Source organism: Bison bison, unplaced genomic scaffold (assembly GCF_000754665.1).
Source record: "Bison bison bison isolate TAMUID 2011002044 unplaced genomic scaffold, Bison_UMD1.0 scf7180017864143, whole genome shotgun sequence".
NCBI lineage: Eukaryota > Metazoa > Chordata > Mammalia > Artiodactyla > Bovidae > Bison > Bison bison.
In genome coordinates this window covers 2,680,464-2,704,713 of record NW_011494715.1, presented here as the reverse complement: position 1 = coordinate 2,704,713, position 24,250 = coordinate 2,680,464, and the positions used below count along the sequence as shown (strand labels likewise).

The 24,250-nt window shown below is 38.2% G+C and overlaps 1 protein-coding gene across 7 annotated transcripts in view; it reads right to left on the bottom strand.

Moving 5' to 3' along the window:
- Positions 1–4,446: 4,446 nt before the first annotated feature.
- Positions 4,447–24,250, bottom strand: part of CEP44 (centrosomal protein 44kDa) — a 37,845-nt gene continuing 18,041 nt past the window's right edge. For 3 of the 7 annotated variants that reach the window (XM_010840254.1, XM_010840255.1, XM_010840256.1), the window contains 5 exons: positions 23,366–23,527; positions 22,474–22,680; positions 21,948–22,023; positions 19,281–19,405; positions 4,447–5,138 (listed from right to left, as the gene is read on the bottom strand). In XM_010840254.1, the coding sequence (XP_010838556.1) occupies positions 4,971–5,138; positions 19,281–19,405; positions 21,948–22,023; positions 22,474–22,680; positions 23,366–23,527 (738 nt within the window). In that variant the 3' untranslated portion in view covers positions 4,447–4,970. Of the gene's footprint in view, positions 5,139–17,672; positions 18,208–18,990; positions 19,029–19,280; positions 19,406–21,947; positions 22,024–22,473; positions 22,681–23,365; positions 23,528–24,250 lie in introns of those variants that run through there. The other 4 variants (XM_010840253.1, XM_010840252.1, XM_010840257.1 and 1 more) reach the window with 3 other exon arrangements.

The window sequence follows — 24,250 nt, the reverse complement described above, 5'->3', positions numbered from 1 at the left end:
GATTGCCTTTCTTTGGGATTGCAATGAAAACTGACCTTTTCCAGTCCTGTGGCCACTGCTGAGTTTTCCAAATTTGCTGGCATATTGAGTGCAGCACTTTCACAGCATCATCTTTCAGGATTCGAAATAGCTCAACTGGAATTCCTTCACCTCCACTAGCTTTGTTCGTAGTCATGATTACTAAGGCCCACTTGACTTCACATTCCAGGATGTCTGGCTCTAGGTGAGTGATCACACCATGGTGATTATCTGCGTCATGAAGATCTTTTTTGTATAGTTCTTCTGTGTATTTTTTTGCTACCTCTTCTTAATATCTTCTGCTTCTGTTAGGTCCATACCATTTCTGTCCTTTATCGAGCCCATCTTTGCGTGAAATGTTCCCTTCGTATCTCTAATTTTCTTGAAGAGATCTCTAGTCTTTCCCATTCTGTTGTTTTCCTCTATTTCTTTGCACTAATCACTGAGGAAGCCTTTCTCATCTCTTCTTGCTATTCTTTGGAACTCTGCATTCAGATGCTTGTATCTTTCCTTTTCTCCTTTGCTTTTTGCTTCTCTTCTTTTCACAGCTATTTGTAAGGCCTCCCTAGACAGCCATTTTACTTTTTTGCATTTCTTTTCCATGGGGATGGTCTTGATTCCTGTCTCCTGTAAAATGTCATGAACCTCAGTCCATAGTTCATCAGTCACTCTATCAGATGTAGTCCCTTAAATCTATTTCTCACTTCCACTGTATAATCATAAGGGATTTGATTTAGGTCATACCTGAATGGTCTAGTGGTTTTCCCTACTTTCTTCAATATAAGTCTGAATTTGGCAATAAGGAGTTCATGATCTGAGCCACAGTCAGCTCCCGGTCTTGTTTTTTTCTGACTGTACTGAGCTCCATCTTTGGCTGCAAAAAATATCAGTTCAGTTCAGTCGCTCAGTCGTGCCTGACTCTTTGTGACCCCATGAATCACAGCATGCCAGGCCTCCCTGTCCATCACCAACTCCTGGAGTTCACTCAAACTCACATTCATCGAGTCAGTGATGCCATCCAGCCATCTCATCCTCTGTCGTCCCCTTTTCCTCCTGCCCCCAATCCCTCCCAGCATCAGAGTCTTTTCCAATGAGTCAGCTCTTTGCATGAGGTGGCCCAAGTACTGGAGTTTCAGCTCCAGCATCATTCCTTCCGAAGAACACCCAGAGATGATCTCCTTTAGAATGGACTGGTTGGATCTCCTAGCAGCCCAGGGGACTCTCAAGAGTCTTCTCCAACACCACAGTTCAAAAGCATCAATTCTTCGGCACTCAGCTTTCTTCATAGTCCAACTCTCACATCCATACATGACCACTGGAAAAACCACAGCCTTGACTACAAGGACTTTTGTTGACAAAGTAATGTCTCTGATTTTTAATATGCTATCTAGGTTGGTCATAACTTTCCTTCCAAGGAGTAAGCGTCTTTTAATTTCATGGCTGCAGTCACCATCTGCAGTGATTTCGGAGCCCAGAAAAATAAAGTCAGCCACTGTTCCCCCATCTATTTGCCATGAAGTGATGGGACTGGATGCCATGATCTTAGTTTTCTGAATGTTGAACTTTAAGCCAACTTTTTCACTCTCCTCTTTCACTTTCATCATGAGGCTCTTTAGTTCTTCTTCACTTTCCGCCATAAGGGTGGTGTCATCTGCATATCTGAGGTTATTAATATTTCTCCCGGCAATCTTGATTCCAGCTTCTGCTTCCTCCAGCCCAGTGTTTCTCATTATGTACTCTGCATATAAGTTAAATAAGTAGGGTGATAATATACAGCCTTGACGTACTCCTTTTCCTATTGGGAACCAGTCTGTTGTTCCATGTCCAGTTCTAACTGTTGCTTCCTGACCTGTATTCAGGTTTCTGAAGAGGTAGGTCAGGTGGTCTGGTATTCCCATCTCTTTCAGAATTTTCCACAGTTTATTATGATCCACACAGTCAAAGGCTTTGGCATAGTCAATAAAGCAGAAATACTGTGCTGTACAGTAGGTCCTTATTAGTCATTATTCTTGGGAGTTAGATTTTTTCTTTTTCTTTTTAATTGGCATATTCTTGGGAAATTTAAATGAGATCATACATGTAATCCTCTCTGCTCAGTCAGAGTACTCAACTATGTTAGCCATGATAAGAGTTATTGCTATTATCATAATCTTTATCTTGTGTGGGAGGGAGCTTTTTCAAAAGTCTTGGCACTTCAGGTGACTAATGTTATAGCCTATGAAGCTTCCCACTTTGAGAAAAAATATCATTATGAGCTATGGTGTAGCCCTTCTATAACACTGGCTGAAAATTACTCTTCCTGACAAGGAAAGTGGAGGCATTTCTCCAAAAGATGGCTGTTGAATGCAAATATGTTGCTGGTTAAGAGAGGAAGAAACTTTGCGGTTCTTCTCCCTATTAATCTATCAGCTTATGCACGCATGCTAAGGAGCTTCAGTCATGCCTGACTCTTTGTGACTGTATGGACTGCAGCCCACCAGGCTCCTCTGTCCATGGGATTTCCCAGGGAAGGATATTGGAGTGGGTTGCCATTTCCTTCTCCAGGAGTTCTTCCTAACTCAGGGATCAAACCCTGGTCTCCTGCATTGCGGGCAGTCTCCAGCACTGCAGGCAGTCTCCTGCATTGCTGGCGTATTCTTTACTGACTGAGCCACCAGGGAAGCCACAATAGAGGCTGATCAAACACTAATTCTTTTTAAATCTTCCCTTTAATTTTTTTGCATAATTTTCAAATTTTTACAAAGTCTTTCTCAGAAGTACATTAACTGTTATACTAACAAGTGTTAATGTAGTTCCTGTCTTTCCCCGAAAGGACTATAAAAACTGCAAGGCTTTTAGGATTTAAGGCATGGATAGAAATACTCAACCCAGGTGTTTCTAAATCACCTTCCACCATCTCAAACGAAGCTGTACTTGAACAGGTCTGGCAAAATGTCTTAGAATGTCATCTGTGTTTGTATCAAGTTATGTTACATCCAGAATAAATGCATAAAATAAAGAAAAGCGTGCTGACATATTTATTTTCAGGACACTTCTGTCATATGAACTTTATAATCATATTTGAAAATCCAGCTGTAGAAAGGTATGTGTACTAGATGAACGGCTGTTGGTCATTTGCCAGACCACAAAATTGAACTGCATATAGTAAAGAAAATTACAAACCAATGTTGGAGCAGTTCATCCTTTCAAGTCAAATTCTTCAATTAATCACCTAATTGCTGTCAATATCAATATAATAACCCTTCTAACACCTATTAAAAATAAAAAAGACTACAACATTTTTCTGAAATCTTGCTAAAAGTGATTTCTAGCTTTTAAAAGCCTTATCTAAAGTGTTTGTATAAATATAAATGTCCTCTGTGGCCAATGTAATCAATTTTCCATTTTCAGTAAATTCCAGAGAATTCTGCCCTCTGCAAGAAGTGTTGGCTGGATATCCTGGTGGACTGGTTTTACTAGCAAAAGTGTTCGTTACAGAGGAATGTCTCCATGTGGGATAGACTTCAATTCCAGGAAGGCGACAGGTTCAAGCCTAAGTATTATTTCTCCCCAATTAAGAACAAAATTGTGTTTATTACCCCCAAAATACATTGCTTGAGCCGGAATTTATGGATCTGCGTAACTAGAGTAATTTTCTTTTTAGGCTGAGACCCTTTCTGGTGGTAGCCCTATGCTTTGAGCAAACATACGAACCAGAACTCTAAGTGGTTGTGGTTAATGCACACATTGCCGGAGATCTTTGGCAGTTCAAACATGAAGCACATAAAATCTCTGCCACTTTGAGACCCAAGACCACTTGGGGAGATATTCTCTGTTTTAAATATGGTCATAAAAATGAAAGTGAATTTTATTTGATGAGAATGATATGAAAAAAAAATTATACGTTAGGTATTTGAGGAGTCAATAAACGGGCTGAATGGAGCCAAGGCCTCTTACATGTGGTCTAAGGAAATGTGTTTACAAGATGTGAGTGATGCAATTAATAGAATGGATCTAGCACTGCCAATGCTGCAGGCTCTCAGGCTAAGCAAATGGTATCCCCATTATATTCCCCTTTTTTCCTTTGCCACTGCTTTCTCCTACTCCACTGAAATGAATGCCATGGTATAGCTTAGAATATATTACCACTCCAGGAGGAGCAATCTTAGATACAAGGACTCAATCTGCTTTCTCCTTGTTGCCCTAGCTCCTGTGAACGCTACCAACCCTGTGTGTGTGCTCAGTGGCTCAGTCTTATCCGACTCTTTGTAACCCCATGGACTGTAGCCACCAGGCTCCTCTGTCCATGGGATTTCCCAGGCAAGAATACTGGAGTGGGTTGCCATTTCCTCCTCCAGGGGATCTTCTCAACCTGTGGGTTGAACCTCTGTCTCCTGCATTGGCAGGCGGGTTCTTTACCACTGAACCACCTGGGAATCCTTACCAACCCTAGAGAACTATCTTATTTGCCCTGCCCAGCTTTTTCCTAGTTTTCATTGTTGAACTACATTTTAATTCCTACCTCTTCAGCCCGTTTGTCCCTTTCACTATTCTGGTTACACAGTCCTTTACATTTGTGTGGACTTAGTTGAGGATGGGAGGAAAGTAAGGACGGGTGTTTGTCATATCTGAATATTTTTCTAGCAATCTTGCCCTAATTTTGTATTTTTGTATTGTAAAGTCAATGAAAATATTTGAGTGAATGAAGCACGTTTTCTATTCGAAGCAAGCATGTATTTCCCTGCCCATGGGGCCCTCCACCCCGTTTACCACGACAAAGGTATAGGTAAGTTATAAACGCACATGAGGAATATGGGTGAGGGGCCATCAGCTGGGGTTTTCATGAGCTGGTGGAAAATGGAAATCAGATGGACAAGAGCGATGCTGCAGAAAGGAAAAGCAGAGGGTGAAGGTCCACCTACTGAGAGACTTACTGCTGAAGAAGGGGCTCCAGGTTTAGTGGAGGAGCTCCCCTAAAACATCCGAGTGCAGCAAGGGAAGGGAGACATGGGGTCCCAGAAATGAAGAGGCAACCTGGGAGAGGGACCAGGGAGAGTCCAGGACGAGCTGGCTGGAGGAGGCCTAGAACGCAGCCGGCTGGGGTGGGAACAAGAGGATGGGACACTCCATGTGGGAAGGTTCTAGGAAACAGAAAACACAACACAAGAGATTAAAATAGTGTATAAACAGATTAGCAGGATGGGTACATAGCACTTAGAGTGCTAGTTCTTCCTATTCCATAATAGGTGGTCTAGAGATAAGGTCAGAAGTAGACCAAATGAGCAAAAACTAACCAGATTATTTACAAATACAGTTAAAACACTAGAGAAAGACTTAAAATGGTCAAGATTTTTTCCTCTGGGGAGTGGGGCTCAGGTGAAGAGCTGTAGGGATAAGAAGCCTCAGCAATCATTTTAATCTAATAAAAAATATATATAGTAAATACAATGATGACATCATAATGTAATAATATAGGTATTGATACTAATTAGTAGAGATCTACAAAGTGAATATATTCAATTATGGCAAGTGTATACTTCAAAAGTCTTGTAGAAGATATAACTTTTGTGGACATAAAGTCAGAAATAGATACCAATTACCTTAATCATTGCATATCTTAAAAACTTATCCCAAGGAAATATGTACCATCAAAGATTTACATGTAGGAAGGCTTATCATGGGCACTTTTTCTATTTAGGAACTTTATAAACCAGTAAAATGCATAATAGAGAAATTATTTAAAAGATCATGGTATTATGCCCAGCACATTGAAGAAGGTCAAATGACTGTTAAACTTCTAGGACAGGATAGTGTGAAAAATCCATATTTTATATTTAGAAACATAATGACATGGAAAATGATCACTAGTCCCATGAAAAAATTAAAATTATATCTAAAATATAATCTCCATTTTAATAACCCACACAATTCACATGAATGTGCACATAGAAAAATAAAAAAGATAACACCAAAATATTAACAAAGTTTAAGGTGCTCTTTGTACTTTAAAAAATTTTCAAAATGAGAATAAAATGAACATGTGGTACTTTGAAAATGTTAAAAACAGAGAGTGCTATGTAGTAAAATAAAACCATAAAAGACTGTATTTCTTACATAATCATTTTAATAAGAAGCATGAAAGTTGAAACTATAATAAGTTTTCTTATCTAAAAAATTTGAGTTTGCGTATTCTTTTTGACCTCAGGGTAGAGGATGTTATTTGTAACTCATCCAAACTCATCTTTTAAAATTTAACAAGACAGTTCAGTAGTCTATTTTTACTATAAATCTATCTTGAGCAAGAATGTTGATAACCTGAAGGTTAACATATATTCATTAGCATTTTTTTTACTAAGTCAGAGAACAACATAATCCAAACAGTCTTATCCTTTCTCTAAACTTAAAAAAAAAAAAAAAGGCAAAAAGTCATGGACTACCTTTTGAACTTTTCCCTTCAGTTTCTCATAACAGGCTTCATTTTCCCATGAGTACAGTACATTCTTAAAGCTATAAAGTGTGAGAACATTATCCTGGAAGCAAAATGTTATTGTTAAACTACCAGATATATTTTAACACTGACTACTTTATAACTTTGAAGATACACTGAAAACAATTTAAAAACACATGTCTCCTTTAACTTTAGCTTTTACAACTTAAAATCAAATAAAACTGGACTAAGAGGGGAAGAGGTGGCAACTTATCTGAACATTCTTATGACCAGCTCTTTTTAAAATGTAATTTTTTTGTGTGTTTGAGCAAAGTGCTTTCCTGTGTATTTTCCTACTCCTCCTGATTCACTTTCCTGATAAAATGGGAAAGTATAGTTGTCACAGGGTTTCCCCAGTGACTCAGTGGTAAAGAATCTGCCTGAAATCGAGGAGACGCAGGTTCAAGCCCTGGATTGGGAAGATCCCCTGGAGAAGAAAATGGCAACCCACTCCAGTATTCTTTCCTGGGAAATCCCATGGACAGAGGAGCCAGGCAGGTTACAGTCCATGGGGCTGCAAAGAGACATGACTTAGTGACTAAACAACAACATAGTTGTAATAATTCTTTACATCCTAATCTTAAACGTTAAAGGCTCACTGTTGTTATTGTTGTTAAATGATAGTTTGGACCTGAAAAGTTAAGAACAATTGATACCTTCTATGTTGAAGCTAATTTGCTTGAGTTGTATACTTATATCTTTTACATGTGTCAAAGTATTAGGGTTAAGAAATCATATATATCAAATAGTTCTTGTCATGAGAAAATAATTAAAGAAATAAGGTTGATTTTTCCCAAAAGTTACACAAAATTTTCTGGGTACGTCATTACACCCATAAGGTCTCTAATAATAGCAGTGTACTGTTTCATGGCAGTGAAAGTCCACAAGGAGACTTGGCTTTGCAAGAAGCTTCCTTCAGCATCTTAAATGCTGTGACCCCGTACCTTCCTCTGTGGGTTCCACATGGCAGCTTTTCACTCAGGTGCAAGCAAGTATATCAACTCCAGAGCCACACCCTCACATCACACTGTACAGAGCTAAGGGTCTTTTCTGATAGCTATGGAGGCAAGGGAAGGAAACTCGTCTTCCCCAGAAGACCAAGCTCTTTGCCTACAGTTGGGTGGCCTGCTCATCTGTCAATCAGTGTCTGGGAATCAGTAGAATGAGTTATAAGGCAAGTGGGCTTATACCTGAAGTCATTTTGCTTGAGGCTTATAGTTGTCTTAGGGCTTCCCTGGTGGTTCTGTGGTAAAGAATCCCCTGCTAATGCAGGAGACACAAGAGATGCAGGTCAGGAAGATCCCCTGGAGAAGGCAATGGCAACCCACTCCAGTATTCTTGCCTGGAAAATCCCATGTATAGAGAAGCCTGGCAAGTTACAGTCCATTGGGTCGCAAGAGTCAAACATGACTTAGCAAGTAAACAACACAACAACACATGGCTCAGAAAGGGAAAGCATTGTTACCCACTAGGAAATTTGGGTAAATCCCCCAAAGAAAGTTAAGCGTGAGAGCAGACAGCCAATGTGTCTACAATCCCCATCACCATTTAGTAGATTCTTGCACATTAATAATTATACTTCTTCACTTTTCAGGGAAAACAAACAAAATGAAAAGACAAACAAACAACAACAACAAAACCCCCAACCAATTCTATGGTCTTTAATTCCAAAACCAAAATGAACGTCATCTGTTTTTGACTTGAAGATAGGCCCCAGTTGACGAATCCATGCACAAAAGTTGCCTTTTGATAGCACTGGGAGAACAGAGGAAACAGGGCCAGTCCCAGGACATAGCAGAGACCATCCTTAAGTAGTCCTAAGAAAAAGGGCTGTAGTTGAGTCTTTTAGGAGAACTTTGTAAAACTACTGCCAGAAAACTGATTGCTACTATGAAGCAACTAAATCATTGTTTGAGGTAGACATTATACTAAATTGATATCAACCAGTATAAAAGAGCACAGCCAACAAATCAAAATGTTTATCTGAAATGATCTGTTGGATGTTATTTATCCTGTTGGACTCATTGGAGATAGGGCTCTTTAAAGTGACTCCATGGGACTGCTGTCAATGCTCTCGGGTGATTATCACCCATCCAAGGCAGAAACACCCTTCCTTCCTTATCCAGTCAGTATTTCTCTTTTCTGTCCCCTCTTCATCTCCAATGCTCCTTCTTTACCTTCAGCCTCTTTCTCTCCTGGATCCTGTAAGCATTCTCTAACTAGTCCCCCAGCCTCCAGCTTTGTCTTCTTCTTGTTCCTCCTCCAACACCACCAGGGACATCTTCCTAAAACAATATTCTAGACCTCGTGGCTTCCCATTGTTTCACAAGGTAAAGCTCCTTAGGATAATATACAAGATTCTACCTCTTCAGCCTCAGTTGTCACCAGTGGTTACTATTTTTGTTGGCAATTTGATGAAATGCTACTATAAATACTATGAATATCCTTATAAATTCTGTCAATACTTATGAGGGAATTTATCTAAGGTATATGCTGTGGTGCGGCATTGCTACTTCATAGGACATGCACATCTTCCAAGTTTTTTGCCAAACCATCTGCAAAGTCATTGTACTGACTACACTTCAGAGTTATTTAAGACTTTGTTGACCACAACCCTAATAAAACTTAGTAATGACTTAAAATTTTGCACATTGACTGTTTTTATTGTATATTGCTCATCCAGGATGTCTTTTCTCAGTAACTCATCTTTTGTATTCTATTGGAATATTTATTTAGGGATGTTCTTTTTACATGCTGAATACCAACTTGTTGGTTATTCCTACTGAAAAAAATTCTGCTTTGTCATCTCACATCTTCTGATAGACTGAAATATTTTTAAGGGATTCTCAAATTTTTATTTCAGTGGTAAAAATCACATGGGAATAAGTCATATAAGAATAAAATTTACAAATGGAGAGGGAGGTATCGGCTGGGAGTCATGGGGGACGAGTGCTCAGAGTTCCTGGTGCTCCTCTCAGGGTTTCTGTGCTTCCTACCAAAGTCCTCCAGGAACTTCTGGAACCTCCATGGGTTCCACAGTGCCCAGTTTGAGAACCAGTACCCTAGCGCAAACTTCCCTTCACAGGAGAAGAAACCAAGCTCAGAGGTTGAGCTATTTGCCCCAAGAACCCTGGTGGTGGCTTCCTCCACCACGGCTATCAGGAAGGAAAGGATGGGGAAATATGCCTTCATAGTGGCCTTGGTCTCAGAGGATGGCCCTCCTCCAGCATGGTCACTCCTCGTTTGGCTTCCAGGTGTGTGCAAACTGAGGGCTTCAGCCAGTGCTGCTCCAGAGTGACCTTGCACCCATGGCATCTGTGTGGCCAGCTCACCTCTGCAATCTCAATTGGCTCCACTGTGGACATATTATGTGATATCAAAGAAGAAATGTGAGTGCTGGAACCACTGTCTTCTCACACTCTGTTGGGGAAGATCAGGGCTCAGAGAGTGGGTGAGGTGGAAAAGGAGAAAGTAGAAAATACAGATGTGCAATGATCTGGCCATTCTCCATGACCCGCAGTTTGGTCTCTTGCCATTGAGGTGGAAGGGGCGCTCCAGGTTGCAGGTGCATCTCCAGTTGGTACAAAGCAGCTGAACAAGCCTTCTGGAGATGGGAGACTGGGCTTGACAGTCAAGCCAGAGCCACCAGCACTAACTCATGCCTCTTTGAACTCGTCCTGTGTTTCGTCCACATGAACATCTATATCATCTTGAGAGGCACAAAGGCTGCTGGTTTCGGAACTGTTAAAGCCCTTTAACATTGACAGCATTTCCACAGACAGGTCTAGATAGTTGCCCCTCAGCATTCATACCTGGGCTTTGTGGGCAGACATCCTGTGGGATGGCAGGGGGTGGGGAGATGGGATAGCAGGGCAGTCATGAGCCCTAACCACCTCTCCTGCACACACACCATGGCTGCCCACACTGGCCCGAGCCCCAGTGCCTGATTCTCATTCCCTTCCAGATTGGAATGCCTGCAGAGCTGTTTCCTCCTTCTCGGTGAGATTTCTGGGCTCGGCCATGTCTATGGTCCCCTTTACCCATCACATCATCTCCTGTTTTGGCTAGTTTAAGCCAAGCCATTTGTGCAGGAGGTGTAGGACGCTGGGGTGCTCAGCAAGTACCTTCCAGCCAACACATCTGCAGGGAGAGCTACCTTCTGCATGAACAACCAACCCTCCAGGAAGCCACCATCTTTCTAGTCAGTAATTCAACTCCCGTATGTCAAGTTTATATTTTCTTTTATGACCTGTGCAATTTGAGTTAAGAACTATTTCCACAAAGATCATCTTTTCCAGTGCTTCCCTAACGTTCATATGCATATTTTTAAATGCAGATTTAGTTCGCACGTGATGCTGGTGCTGCTGTTCATAGACCTCACTTTAATTTCTATTTCCATGTTTATGTCTTTCATCTACCTTTAAATGACTGAATGGTATAAAATGAGGCTCTAATTTAATCTCCCGCACCCTTTGACAGACTGGCCTTCCTAAAACTATTCACTGAATGTAGTCTAACACATGCTCAGTCGTGTATGACTCTGAGACCTCATGGACTGTAGCCCTCCCCAGGCTCCTCTGTCCATAGGATTCTCCAGGCAAGAATACTGGAATGGGTTGCCATTTCCTTCTCCAGAGGATCTTTCCAACCAAGGGATCAAACCCATTTCCTGCATTGGCAGGCAGATTCTTTACCACTGAGCCACCAGGGAAGCCCATATTCACTGAATAGTCCATCCTTTTCCCACTAGTCAATAATGCAGTTTGTCATAATCTTTATTCTGTGTAGAGTCTGGTAGGAAGCTCTGTACTCTGCTCATTGCAATAGCCTATTTTTCTGCCCTGCAATACCATAACTACTTAGCAATCATAGTTACTGTTATAATTACAACAGTTTTATAATAATTTCAAATACCTTTTAGGAAACCTCTTTAAAAAATAAATAAATGTTTAAAGCCAAAATAATGACAATGTTTTGTGGAATTAAAACATGTAGAAGTAAAATGCATAACAAAAAAGGCTTGAGGGGTGAATGTACATGTAGTTATAATGTTCATATACTATACTTGGCGTGGTATAATATTACTTGAAGTTAGCCTGTGGTAAGTTAAAGATGTATCCTGCAAACCTGTAGCAACTACACACATTATAAATATAAAATATAATTAATAAGTCAAGAGATAAAATAGAAATATTAAAAAATACTCAACTAATGCAAAATAATGCATAAAAAGAGGTTAAGAAAAGAACTAAGAACAAATGGGAAATAAGAAAACAAATAAGGTGGTATATTTAAACCTAACCATGTCCATAATCAAGTTAAATGTAAACCATCTAAACACTCCAGAGATTTACAGATTGCATGAAAGAGCAAGGACAGCGTACATATTCTCTTCAGGAATACCACTTCAAATAGAGATGCAGATACATTAAAAGTAAAAATATGGGGAGTAATACCATAATAATACTTTCTAAAAGAAAGTTGGAGTGGATATATTAAATCAGACAAAGTAGATTTCCAGATGAGAGAATATTACTCAAGATAAAGAGGGCCATTTCATAGTGATAAAGGAATAAATTTATCATGAAGAAATAACAGCCCTAAGCGTTTATGAATCTATGTAACAACAGATTCAAAATACAGGACAGAAATGAAAGAAATGAGAATCTTCTGCAGCCTTCAACTACAGTTATAATTGGAGATTTCAACACTCCTGTTACAACAACTAATACATTGATCAACTGAATGTCATTAAAATTTAAAACTTCTGCTCTTTAAAGTACCTAGTTAAGGGAAATGAATTTGAGAAGTCAGAGAGTAGGAGAAAAATCTTTGCAAAACAGGTATTCAACAAGGGACTCCCACAACTCAGTAGGAAGACAAACCACCCAATATAGAAAAAAATAGGGACAAATTGAAGAAACTTTCACCAAAGAATATACACAGACAGCAAATAAAGACATGATACTCAACATCTTAGAGGAATGCACACTAAAACCACAATGAGAGGGACTTCCCTGGTGGCTCAGTGCTGGAGAATCTGCCTGCCAATTCAAGAGACACGTTCAGTCCCTAATCTGGGAAGATCCCACGTGCCACGGAGCAACCAAGCCCGTGCGCCACAGCTATTAAGCCTGTGCTCTAGAGCCTGGGCAGAGAAGGCGATGGCACCCCACTCCAGTACTCTTGCCTGGAAAATCCCATGGACAAGGGAGCCTGGTGGGCTGCAGTCCATGGGGTCGCTAAGAGTGGGACACGACTGAGCGACTTCACTTTCACTTTCATGCATTGGAGAGGGAAATGGCAACCCACTCCAGTGTTCTTGCCTGGACAATCCCAGGCATGGGGAAGCCTGGTGGGCTGCCATCTATGGGGTCGCACAGAGTTGGACACGACTGAAGTGACTTAGCAGCAGCTAGAGCCTGGGAGCCGCAGCTACTAAGCTCACTTGCCCCATAACCCATGCTCTGCAACAAGACAAATCACCACAGTGAGAAGCCCGCACACTGCAACTAGAGAGTAGCTTTCACTCACCACAACTAGAGAAAAGCCTAAACTGTTTAAAAAAAAAAAAAACACCATGAGGTACCACATTGTCACCTCCTGTTTACTAATCACTGGTGAGGAGGAGCGTCCTACCTTAGGGTGATGGAGATGCCTAATCTTAGGACAGGTGAGGTCGCTTAACAGTTTCTCAGTTAGGTGTGCTCACCACCTGTGGGAAGAGAATGCTGCAGGCCAAGTGGGGTTGCGCTTGTTAAGTGACCAGCCAGGGTCACACACCCACCAAAGAACTGACAAAACCAAGTGTTGGTGAGGATGTAGAGCAAGTAGAACTCTCAGACTGCTGGTGGGAAAAGTAACAGGGCACAGCCACTTTGGAAAACAGTGTGGCAGTTTCTCATAAAAGTTAAACATAACCTATCACATGACCCAGCCATTCCATTGCTAGGTATTTACCCAAGAGAAGCAAAAGTGTATTTTTAAATAGACTTGCATCCTAATGTCCACAGCAGCTTTGTTCATAACATTCCCAAACCAGAAATAACCCAATGTCCATCAACTGATAAGTCATCTAGAAACTGTGGTATTTCCACACAATGAAATATGGCTCAGTGATATGAGGGAAAGAACTAATACAACATGCTGCTGCTGCTGCTAAGTCACTTCAGTCGTGTCCGACTCTGTGTGACCCCATAGACGGCAGCCCACCAGGCTCCCCGGTCCCTGGGATTCTCCAGGCAAGAACACTGGAGTGGGCTGCCATTTCCTTCTCCAATGCATGAAAGTGAAAAGTGAAAGTGAATTCGCTCAGTCGTGTCTGACTCTTAGCGACCCCATGGACTGCTGCCTACCAGGCTCCTCCATCCATGGGATTTTCCAGGCAAGAGTACATGAATGAACCTCAAAAGGAAAATATTGTATGATTACATTTATGTGAAATTTTAGAAATGGCAACATTAAAATGACTGAATGCAAACCAGCGGTTGTTAAGACAAGGGTGGAGGTGGAGGACTGGGTACAGAGCAGCATGTTCTAGATCTTGATTAGGGAGGTAATTGCATGAACATAAAAACTCACTGAATTCTGTTAACTGGTGAATTAATTTAAAACATTTGTATGTAATTAAAAAAAATTTTATTTATTTTTGGCTGTGCTGGGTCTTCTTTGCTGAGCACGGGCTTTCTCTAGTTTCAATGCATGGGCTTTTCATTGTGATGGCTTCTCATTGCAGCGGCAGCTTCTTTATTGCAGAGCATGGACTCCAGGGCTTGAGCTTCAGTAGTTGTGGTACTCTGACTTTGCTGCCCTGAACTTCCGGACCAGGAATGGAACCCTTGTCCCCTGCATTGGCAGGCGGATTCTCAACCTTTGGACCACCAAGTAAGTTTTATTATATGTAAATTATTCCACAATCAGGCTGATGAGAAAACAAGAAGGAAAAACCCTCAAGGCCTTAGGTTCCTACTGTCAACAAGCTACCCCAAGTCAGCTGCAAGCCCTCTGAATTTTTGCTTCCTCTTCTTTAGGGCCTTAAGAATTTCTTTCTATTTCTTGTGATAAATATTTAGCGCATTTCCTCCAGAATGTCTGATGGTTTCTTGCAGGAGTTTAAAAAAATTCTTTCAATATCTTGTCATATTGCTGCAAACAGAAATCTCACTTTTTTTCTTAGTAAAAATTCTCTGGCTTTTAGTGCTTTATATTAGACCTACCTAGTTTTGTGCAAGCTTTTAAAAATATGGTAGTTTCTAAAAATTGCTCACCTTTTTTACTGGGAGAAACTTACTGCATTAAGGCTCAGAAATATTAGTGCTTTAAGTATGGGAAACTATGTTAAAAATTATCAACTTATAAATTCATGCTACATATTATTTTCCACATTTAAATACATTACCAGATACAGCAAGATGATATAACATTTAAATGACTGATGTTAAATTGAAATTAAGATGTCAGATTCAGAAATCAGTAATTATGACGCCCTCCTTTATCTTAATACCCATCCATAATATATAATTCAAATAATTTATACATTTGGGATACTTATTGAATAAATGCTTTTTTTTTTTTTTGGCTATACTGGGTCTTTGTTGCTGCCATGGGCTCTTCTCTAGTTGAGGTAAGCAGAGGCTACTCTCTAGCTGTGGTGTGACAGCTTCTCATTGCAGTGGCTTATTGCAGAGGACAGGCTCTAGGGGCTCAGACTTCAGTAGTTGAGGCATGTGATTTCAGTAGTTGTGGCTGCCAGGCTCTAGAGCATAGGCTCAGCAGCTGTGGTGTATAGGCTTTAGTTGCTCCGCAGCATGTGGGATCTTCCCAGCAGGGATGGAAGCCATGTCTCCTGCAATGGCAGGTGGATTCTTTCCCACTGAGCCATCAGGGAAATCCAAGTGCTCTATTCTTAATCTTAAAATGTTGAGTTGAATATTTCATATTAAAATTTTTTTAATCAAATAATTTTTGTGATTTGTGAACTTCAGAGACAAATAAGACATACATACTATACAGTCCCCATTCCTACAAGTATTAGATATAAAAACCATAATCAAATGAGTATGGGTTTTGAAAGATCCCCTCCCACCCCAATAAATCTGCATGTTCTCTGTGTCACTACTGCTGTCTTTTATCACTCTTGGAGTGAGTAGGGTAAGAAACCTGACATTTTCACTAGATGAACTTGGGAATTGTTAAAAAGTAAAAATTAAACCTATAATGTTATTGGATCTCAGAAAGTGTTGTAGTTTGTAAAATTGACAAGGTTCATTTACTTTTTAATGCCTCCCCAAGTGCCTGTCAACGATGTAAAGCTGTAGGAATGAGTAGCATGAAATGCAGCCTCCAAAGTCTTGAAGTTTTATTTTTCAGGGAATGTATTACATGTTAAAACATGACATTACAAAGTGTTAGACTGAAACAAACAAACAAATGTAGAGCCATTTTTTCCAACTTAGTAGTCCTGAGTTATGCCTACAATTTTCATAGAGTTGACATTACTTCTTACTTCACCTTATGAATTCTCAGTGTTTCTATCTGATCTCTTTCCAGATGTATTCAGAGCACAGTATAGGTAGGGCCACACCAGCTGCTGATGCCTTTGTGGGCAGTATAATAAATACCTTTCATCCCACTTAGGGGAGAATTAAGGGGATGGAGTTCGTGAAAATTCTAGTTAACTGCGGGTTTAATTATGTAGCTCCAAATAATCTCACCAGGAGCCCCTCCTTACTTTCTTAAGAACTTCAAGTGGCTGGTTTATGGTTTCAAGCTACTCACCAAATTACTTAAGAGGAAAAAGTTTTCTACTATTTCCAGGAGAGTTAGAAGAATAATAAATAACTTCAATGAAGTCAAATTTGCTTTCTTTTCCCCCAAAAATTACATTCTCAAAGTAGTAAGATTCTTTGTAAGTGTAAACGCATGGTGTTCTTGTGAGTTGTTTTCATTAAGTCCTGTGTAAGTGTGTTAGATAAAAGCATGAAAAAATTTGGATTCCAAATTCTACTAGATAATATGACATCTTTTATTATATTTTCAATAGAAATTTATATTTGGCACACTTAATGTATATCAGGAAATTTAAAATGTTTAAAATCTTTTAATTGGTATTCAGGGCTTCCCTGGTGGCTCAGTGGTAAAGAATATGCCTGCCAATGCAGGAGATGCGTGTTCTATCCCTGTCAGGAAGATCCCCTGGAGAAGAAAATGGCAACCCACTACGATATTCTTGCCTGGGAATTCCATGGACAGAGGAGCTTGGCGAGCTACAGTCCATGAGGTCGCAGAGTGGACACAACTTAAGAGCCTAAACAACAACAATTGGTATATGTGTATACTACATAAAGGAGAGAGAGGGGAAAAAGAGAGCATGAGAAAAGAAGATAACTTCTCTTTTGTGCAGAAAAGAAGATTCCAAAACCTTTCTTTTAAAAACTGGAATCTGGTTTTTCAAAGGGAAAATAAGATCCTGTGTTTCATGGGAAACCACGTATCTTAATAAAAGGTAAAGTACCAGCATATAAACCACAAGGTGGTGCTACAATTCCACGCCTACAGATACTAAATTTTTAGAAGTTTCATTGATAAAGTGGTTTTCCATAATCTCTTGGTTTATAACTTTTTGCAACTGAAAAAAATAAAGCTAAATGGATTCATTAATTCTAGAAACATTTACTGAAACTACTAAACTCAAAGTTGTATGCTAACTTCAAAAGTTCATAATTTTAAAGTATGATGACTACACATGTCCCTGTATTAGAATAATAAAAGTATTTTTTAGGTTACTTATACTTAGAATTTTAACTTACTATTAATGTTTCACATGTGGAAAATATCAAATTACATTATATAAATATATGAGTAAATAAAATAATTCATCTAGTTATTTAAAATAAATTCCACTTTTCTCTAAGTTCATCTAAGATTATTTTCTCTCTCAAAAAGAACATAACTTCCCATCATTTAAAAAAACAAACAAACAAAAATACTCATTGGGTATCTTGGAATACAGACAGCCACCATCTGTGTCTGAGCTGCTGGTCTTAAAATGTGTTACAGAATAGAGTACTAAAACAGTCAACACATTTTCACAACTGTCCAACTTGCTTCCAAACACAAAAGGAAAATCATGCCATGACTTCCTCAACATTAATTGAAAATGTGTTGCTGCCTTTTGACTGCGCATGAAACAGTTGTATTTTTGTTTTATTTAAATTTCAATGAGTATTTTCAACTTTTCATTACAACATATTCGTTAGTACAGATGGCAAGATGGTATGTACGAGAGCCTCCTGGGGACAACATGCAAGTCCCAGGTGGAGCGTTTCCAACAGGATGTAAACCATGGTCCTCAAGCCTGTACTTTAAAAAACATATTATTTAGCACACTGTCAACAAATGTCGACACAAAAATACAGTGCTGGAATGACTTCACGCTCTAAAAGAAGTGTACTGGCACCTCAGCTGTCCTAAGAATAGCAAAACAGTAAAGCAGTATAATCAAAGCACAAAAATATTTAAGTATTTATTCAATATGGAACCAAAAAGCAAATATACCAAATGGAATTCAAATTCTAATAAGAACATTCCAGTGTATTAAAATTGCATAGAGAACTCTTTAAAATATACAACATGTACAGTAGCCAAAGTCCTAGAGAAGTTCATGCAGACAATTCTATAATTAGTGATTTGGACATTTCAGTAACTCTGCAGTTTCTTCAAACCTGAAATATAATAAATAAATAATATATTAAGTAAATAACTAATCCATAGCGAGGTGTAGGATTTAGGTTGCTGAAATTATGGTGTTGAGCCTTATATAAACTTCAGTGCCTATTTATGGGTACAAGTACTGCTAATAAGTATACTGTGGCCAGGAGGTAAAGTAAAACAACTAGAGTCAATTTTAAGTCTTTAAATCGTGGAGCATAAGTTATTTCAGCACATTTCAAATTTCAAAAAAAAAAAATTATAGTTTTTTAAAGTAGTAGGCTGCATGATAATCTTACACAATTTCATATTTTATTTCAACTTCTCTTTAAAAAAATACACATAATTTATATTTGTATTAGATGAAAGTATCATATTCAGTATTATCATACCAATAACTTTCTGAAAAAGACTAGCAACACTTTAACAATACTTTTATGTCCCCAAACCATTCATCTACATACATAACTTAATAGTTTGACAAAGTAGTTATCAAAAATTGATAATTTCTTGATTAACTATTAATATTAACCAAAAATATCACCGCACTCTTTAATCTGCAATTAATTTCATTAACAATGTTTTACATCGCTTGTTGGAAACAAAAACAGTGACTCATCTCACAAACACATAACTGTAGATGGATTTATTATTCACTGGAGTCTTGAAGGAAATTCCACACCTGATTGAGAGACCTTCAAGGTTTGAAACACACATGTACATTCTTTATATACTGTAATCCAACACAATTCCCTACAGAGAAATGAATCTCTGTTGCCCTTTTTTTGGTTACTTACATTTTTTTCATCCTTTCCATTTTCTGCATTGTTGTTTCCTTTAATTTAAAAAGCAACAAATTTAGGCGATTTCTCAAAGCAAATCATAATCCAAGATGGACCGTGAACATATAAAACACAGTCTAAAACACTGCACTAAGTACTGTTTATTTATCACAAAGAATTTTTATGAGATTAAGATTTATAGTTTCACTATTTTTCTTGCCAATGGCATCTACAACTAAATCTAATGCTTACTTTTTCTGACATCACAAAGGAAATCATGTAAGTGGTTGCCAGATTCTTCTTACCTCTGAGATCTCTTTCAAACCACAGTAATTAACAGTTGAGGTTCTGGGAGTTGAATCTGATGACACTGTACTATAACCAGAAGACAAAGGAATATTTGCATGCCTTTCCTCTTTGCTTTTTCTATCTGTGGAGAAATTAATTTTTAGATTACCTTTTCCTTTCATGGACAGTCAAATATCTAAAATACTATGTATAGAGGGAAGGAAAATAAACATCTCAATATAAAATGGCTACTGGTATAGGTCTAGATGAGTCCTTAATATTCTTTTAGGATAATGACCTGCACATGAAGATCTAGATGTTAAAAACTGGCCAATAAAAATCAAGGAAAGCAATATCTTTATAATTATCTTTATCATGATAGCAATCAACTGAATATACAGGTTAATGTATTTTTAAATATAGGCTACTGACCCATGAATTTTCTTTTCTTAAAACAGTGGCAATTATTACTAAAACTGACTGTATATACTTCCTAAAAATCAAGAAACATTCTACCCTTAGTTGATATGTATGGGAAAAATTGCTTAAAATTCAGGGTTCACAGATTTATTTCTCTCTATAACTGAATAACTTTCCTTTTCCAGTATCCTGATATTATTCATTCAGCAAAATGATGGCAAGTCTTTCCTACAACTGAATCAATTACAGAACATCACAGAAAAGACAAGTTTCTGTCCAATCAACCCCATAAGCCCTGCATTTTTAGTCATGGTACATTTGCAAAAACAAGGCAAAAAAAAAAAAAAAATCAGGTACCCACTTAAACTATTGTACACAGTTTACCATAAGCCTACACAGACAGTCTTTGTATTGTGGAACAGAGTATTACCACATGAGAACCTTAGTCTCTCATCAAGCCACAGTCTCTTGCCTGTTGGCTCCGTTCCTCTACTCACTCATCAGCATGAAATTCACAGAAACCACCCCCAGCCCAACATGATTCTAAGACCAGATTGGTGAACTGCTGCTCTCAGCATCAAAAGAAGTCAAACCCTCTTCTTCCAGGCAGCATGTATAGATAAGATATAATGCATAAACTTCATAATTTGACTCTTAATTGATCAGGGTCAGACTAAAAATTTTTTGAGACAAGTATTCACCTCATTCCTAATCTATAATCCATGTCAGACAGTAGTCTGTCTGCTCATCACTCTGAGTCCTAGCGCAGGTCTTAAACTTGGTTATGTGTTTAACTAAGGGGTTAATAGCATGTGCTGCAATATGTTATTTAAAAAGTTTAAGCCCAAACAGGCAACATCGAACTTGGCAAAGACAATGTTTGCAAATAGCAGGCATTCAGTATTCTTGCAATGCATGAAAACTTGATTTCTACCACAAATATTTACTGGGGACAAAAATACAGACATTATGCTGGACAGACCATAAGATAAAGTTCTTGCTCTCAAGGGTCTCGGAACTGAGCTTAGAAATTTGTTGAGTAATGAATGATAAAGAGAAAAAAAGTCAACTTTTACCAAATCTGAAACTTGTAGTCTATAATAAATTTAGTGCCAGAAACAGCATCTCTAATAACTGTACCTAATAACCTAAATATTGAAATTGTTCTCTGTGAAATGAAACTGGCATGTACACTTAAGTATGCAGTGCTGATAAGAAAATGTCAGAGCTAATTTGCCACCATTCAAACACGTCCAATCATTCAGTAGCTATGTGGCTTTTGGCAGTTAAATATTTAATCTCTCTTCCTCATCTGTAAAATATGGATAATAAAGCACTTGTATTGTCCTGAAAATTAAATTTTTATTACTACAGCTTCATTATGAATTCTCAGTTGGAAAAATATCTCTTCTGCAAATATGATTTAATTATAACATGAGACAAAATTTAGACCTTTGTCTTTTCAAAAAGTTTAAGAATCAAAAAAAAAAAAAAAGCTATCACTGAAAAGCAGCTTAGAAACCTTATCCCTGCTGTTCAGTCACAATGGAAATGCCAGTAGCCAAAGAAGTTAAGGGACATGGAGATTTGCCCTAATTTTAGGTCCTTCACATTCTATCATCATCAGTGAACTGTTGAAATATAAGAGGTTTGTAACACATTACAGGTTACTGAAAAATGTGTTTTTTTTTTTTGTTTTGTTTTACATATATTATTCACATATGTGAAAGTTATTATGTGTTAGGCACTCAGCTGTGTCCAACTCTTTGTGATCCCATGGACTGTAGCTGCCAGGCTCCTCTGTCCATGGGATTTTCCAGGCAAGAATACTACAGTGGGTTGCCATGCCCTTGTCCAGGGGATCTTCTGACCCCGGGATTAAACACCCAGGTCTCCTGCATTGCAGGCTGATTCTTTACCATCTGAGCCACCAGGGAAGCCATTCCTGGTGAAAGTTACTGCTTAAGTTTAAATGAGAAACTACAGAGGTCCATTTATTATTCTAAAGCACTTTGCAAATAAAAGAATAAAATGCCTCTACAAGTTTGCAATTTTGTACATTGGAATTTATTCCACTGCGATATGTAAGTTGGCTTTTCTAGCAACTCTTAACTTATCTATAAGTTCAGTATTTTCTTTCTTCTTAGGAGTTTTGCAATTTCTAAAAAAATAAGGTTCCAGGGATTAAAATAATCGAATACTATAAAAACATTTTTGTAAAATCTCCTAATCATATCACCAATTCCAATACACCAAGAGCTCACCTGGATTGAGACTGTCCATGTCGCTACTGGAAGAATAGTCTTCACTCATCTCATTAAACTGTATATATTCATCATTCTAAAATAACACAATTTAGCATTTAGAATAAAATGAAAAGATATATTCTCAATTTATATTCTTACTGCTAAGCATAACATATATAGATGACATAAAAATGCTTAGATACTTTTATTTACAAGCAAAACATAAATATCTCTACATATAAAATTGATCTTTCAAATGTGGAAGGAGATAGAAACCTTGAATCTACTTTTTAAGAAGGAAAGATAGACTAGGACCAGAAATTGATACAAGTTCATCAGATTATCTTACTGGATGAAGGGAAAAGCGGTAGTCACAACAGGCACCACCAAACGGGCTGTGTCCAACTAGGACTTCATTCCAACTAAACACTTCCCAAGACCCAAAATAGTCTCTTACTTAGCATCCCAAAGAACACACACATAATAATGAATAAAAGTACTTTATTATCTGAGATACTCTGTAAAAGCAAAGGAAAGAAAATACCTTTTTAGATAAAAGCATTTCTGTTTCAAGTAGAGTGACACGACTCAGAAGATTAGCCCAGGTTTTTTCATTCACCAGCACTTTCCCTTTCATTTTTTCTTCCAAAGATTCTAATCTACTCTCTATGCAAGTCAGTTTCTTAAGCTTTTCTTGGCATTCAGCAAGCATAGACTGTAATGCAGTAACCTCAGGATTGACTGTTATATCCTAAAATGATAGAATAGTATCAGTTAGGAAAATAAAACTATAACTAACTAGCTTCTTATAATTAGGAAAACTAAGAGGAAATGACCAACAAATGAAAGTACACTGAGATTGTTCCCTTTGCTGTAAACAGGAAATAAGCCTAATGGATATCTGGTGGCTTTTACATGTCAACTATATACCAAGATGTAAGTCACAAGGCATAAAAGACAGAAAAAGAAGTTTAACAGAAGCAGTAATGACCAGACACTGTAACAGGGGTCTGCGACTACAAAGTAATACAAATAATACTCATGGAGAGAGAGGGAAAGAGGGCACAGAGGACAGCAAGGGTCCCAAGAGGAAAATGAAAGGGCTGTAGTGCATCACGTTTCTCCATTCATCAATATAGGCAGGAGGTGGAAAAGAACCTTCCCTACAAAGCAGTCTGAGTCTCTCACTAGATTGTAAAGTTTGAAGAAGTCCTATGTCTTATTCATCTTTGCATCATCTCTCCTAGTACCCTAAACATGAGGAGCAAATAATATCTTTTTAATTATATTCAGTAAGACTTAGTGATTCTTAAGTAATGGTAACATGCCATGATCAATAGTTTAAAAGACTAGAAATGTTACAAAGGTTAGACGCTTAAATAATTATATACATCAAAGCAAGACATCCATCTGTTCAAGAAGCTCCAAATTCTTACTTCTTGCTCACAGTTAATGTCAGGAACCTGTAATTCAGGAATTGTTATTTCAGCAGCCTTTATGTCACAAACATCAAATGCTTCGTTAACATCTGTAACTGTATCTTCAGGAATGTTAGCACCATCTTCATTGTACAGGTGTCGGATCACCACAGCTTTCTTCTGCATAGAGAAAAACACATCAGAGATGCTTTCATGCTCTCTTCCACAATTATGTTAAACACACACATAGTAATTTTTCAAAACAAACATCCTATTTTCCATTTAAGATTTATAGAAGTATAAATTAACAATATGCATACACCAAATATTACAAATTTATTAATATTTTATATGTGATGATAAAGTGTGGTCATGATTTTTAAAAAGCATTTTTATACTTTACAAAATATTGAAATAATCTATTCAGTGACGTCTGTGACTTGTTTCAAAAGGTTTCAATTTGGGGGAAAAGATGTTGAGAAAAGTGATTACAATTAAGATAAAAGAAGATTAGCAAAGAGTTGACAAATTGCTGAAACTCTGAATGGATACTTTGGTAAATGTTTGAGACGGTCCGTGGGCTCCAAAATCACTACAGATGGTGACTGCAGCCATGAAATTAAAAGACGCTTACTCCTTGGAAGGAAAGTTATGACCAACCTAGATAGCATATTCAAAAGCAGAGACATTACTTTGCCAACAAAGGTCCATCTAGTCAAGGCTATGGTTTTTCCTGTGGTCATGTATGGATGTGAGAGTTGGACTGTGAAGAAGGCTGAGCGCCGAAGAACTGATGCTTTTGAACTGTGGTGTTGGAGAAGACTCTTGAGAGTCCCTTGGACTGCAAGGAGATCCAACCAGTCCATTCTGAAGGAGATCAGCCCTGGGATTTCTTTGGAAGGA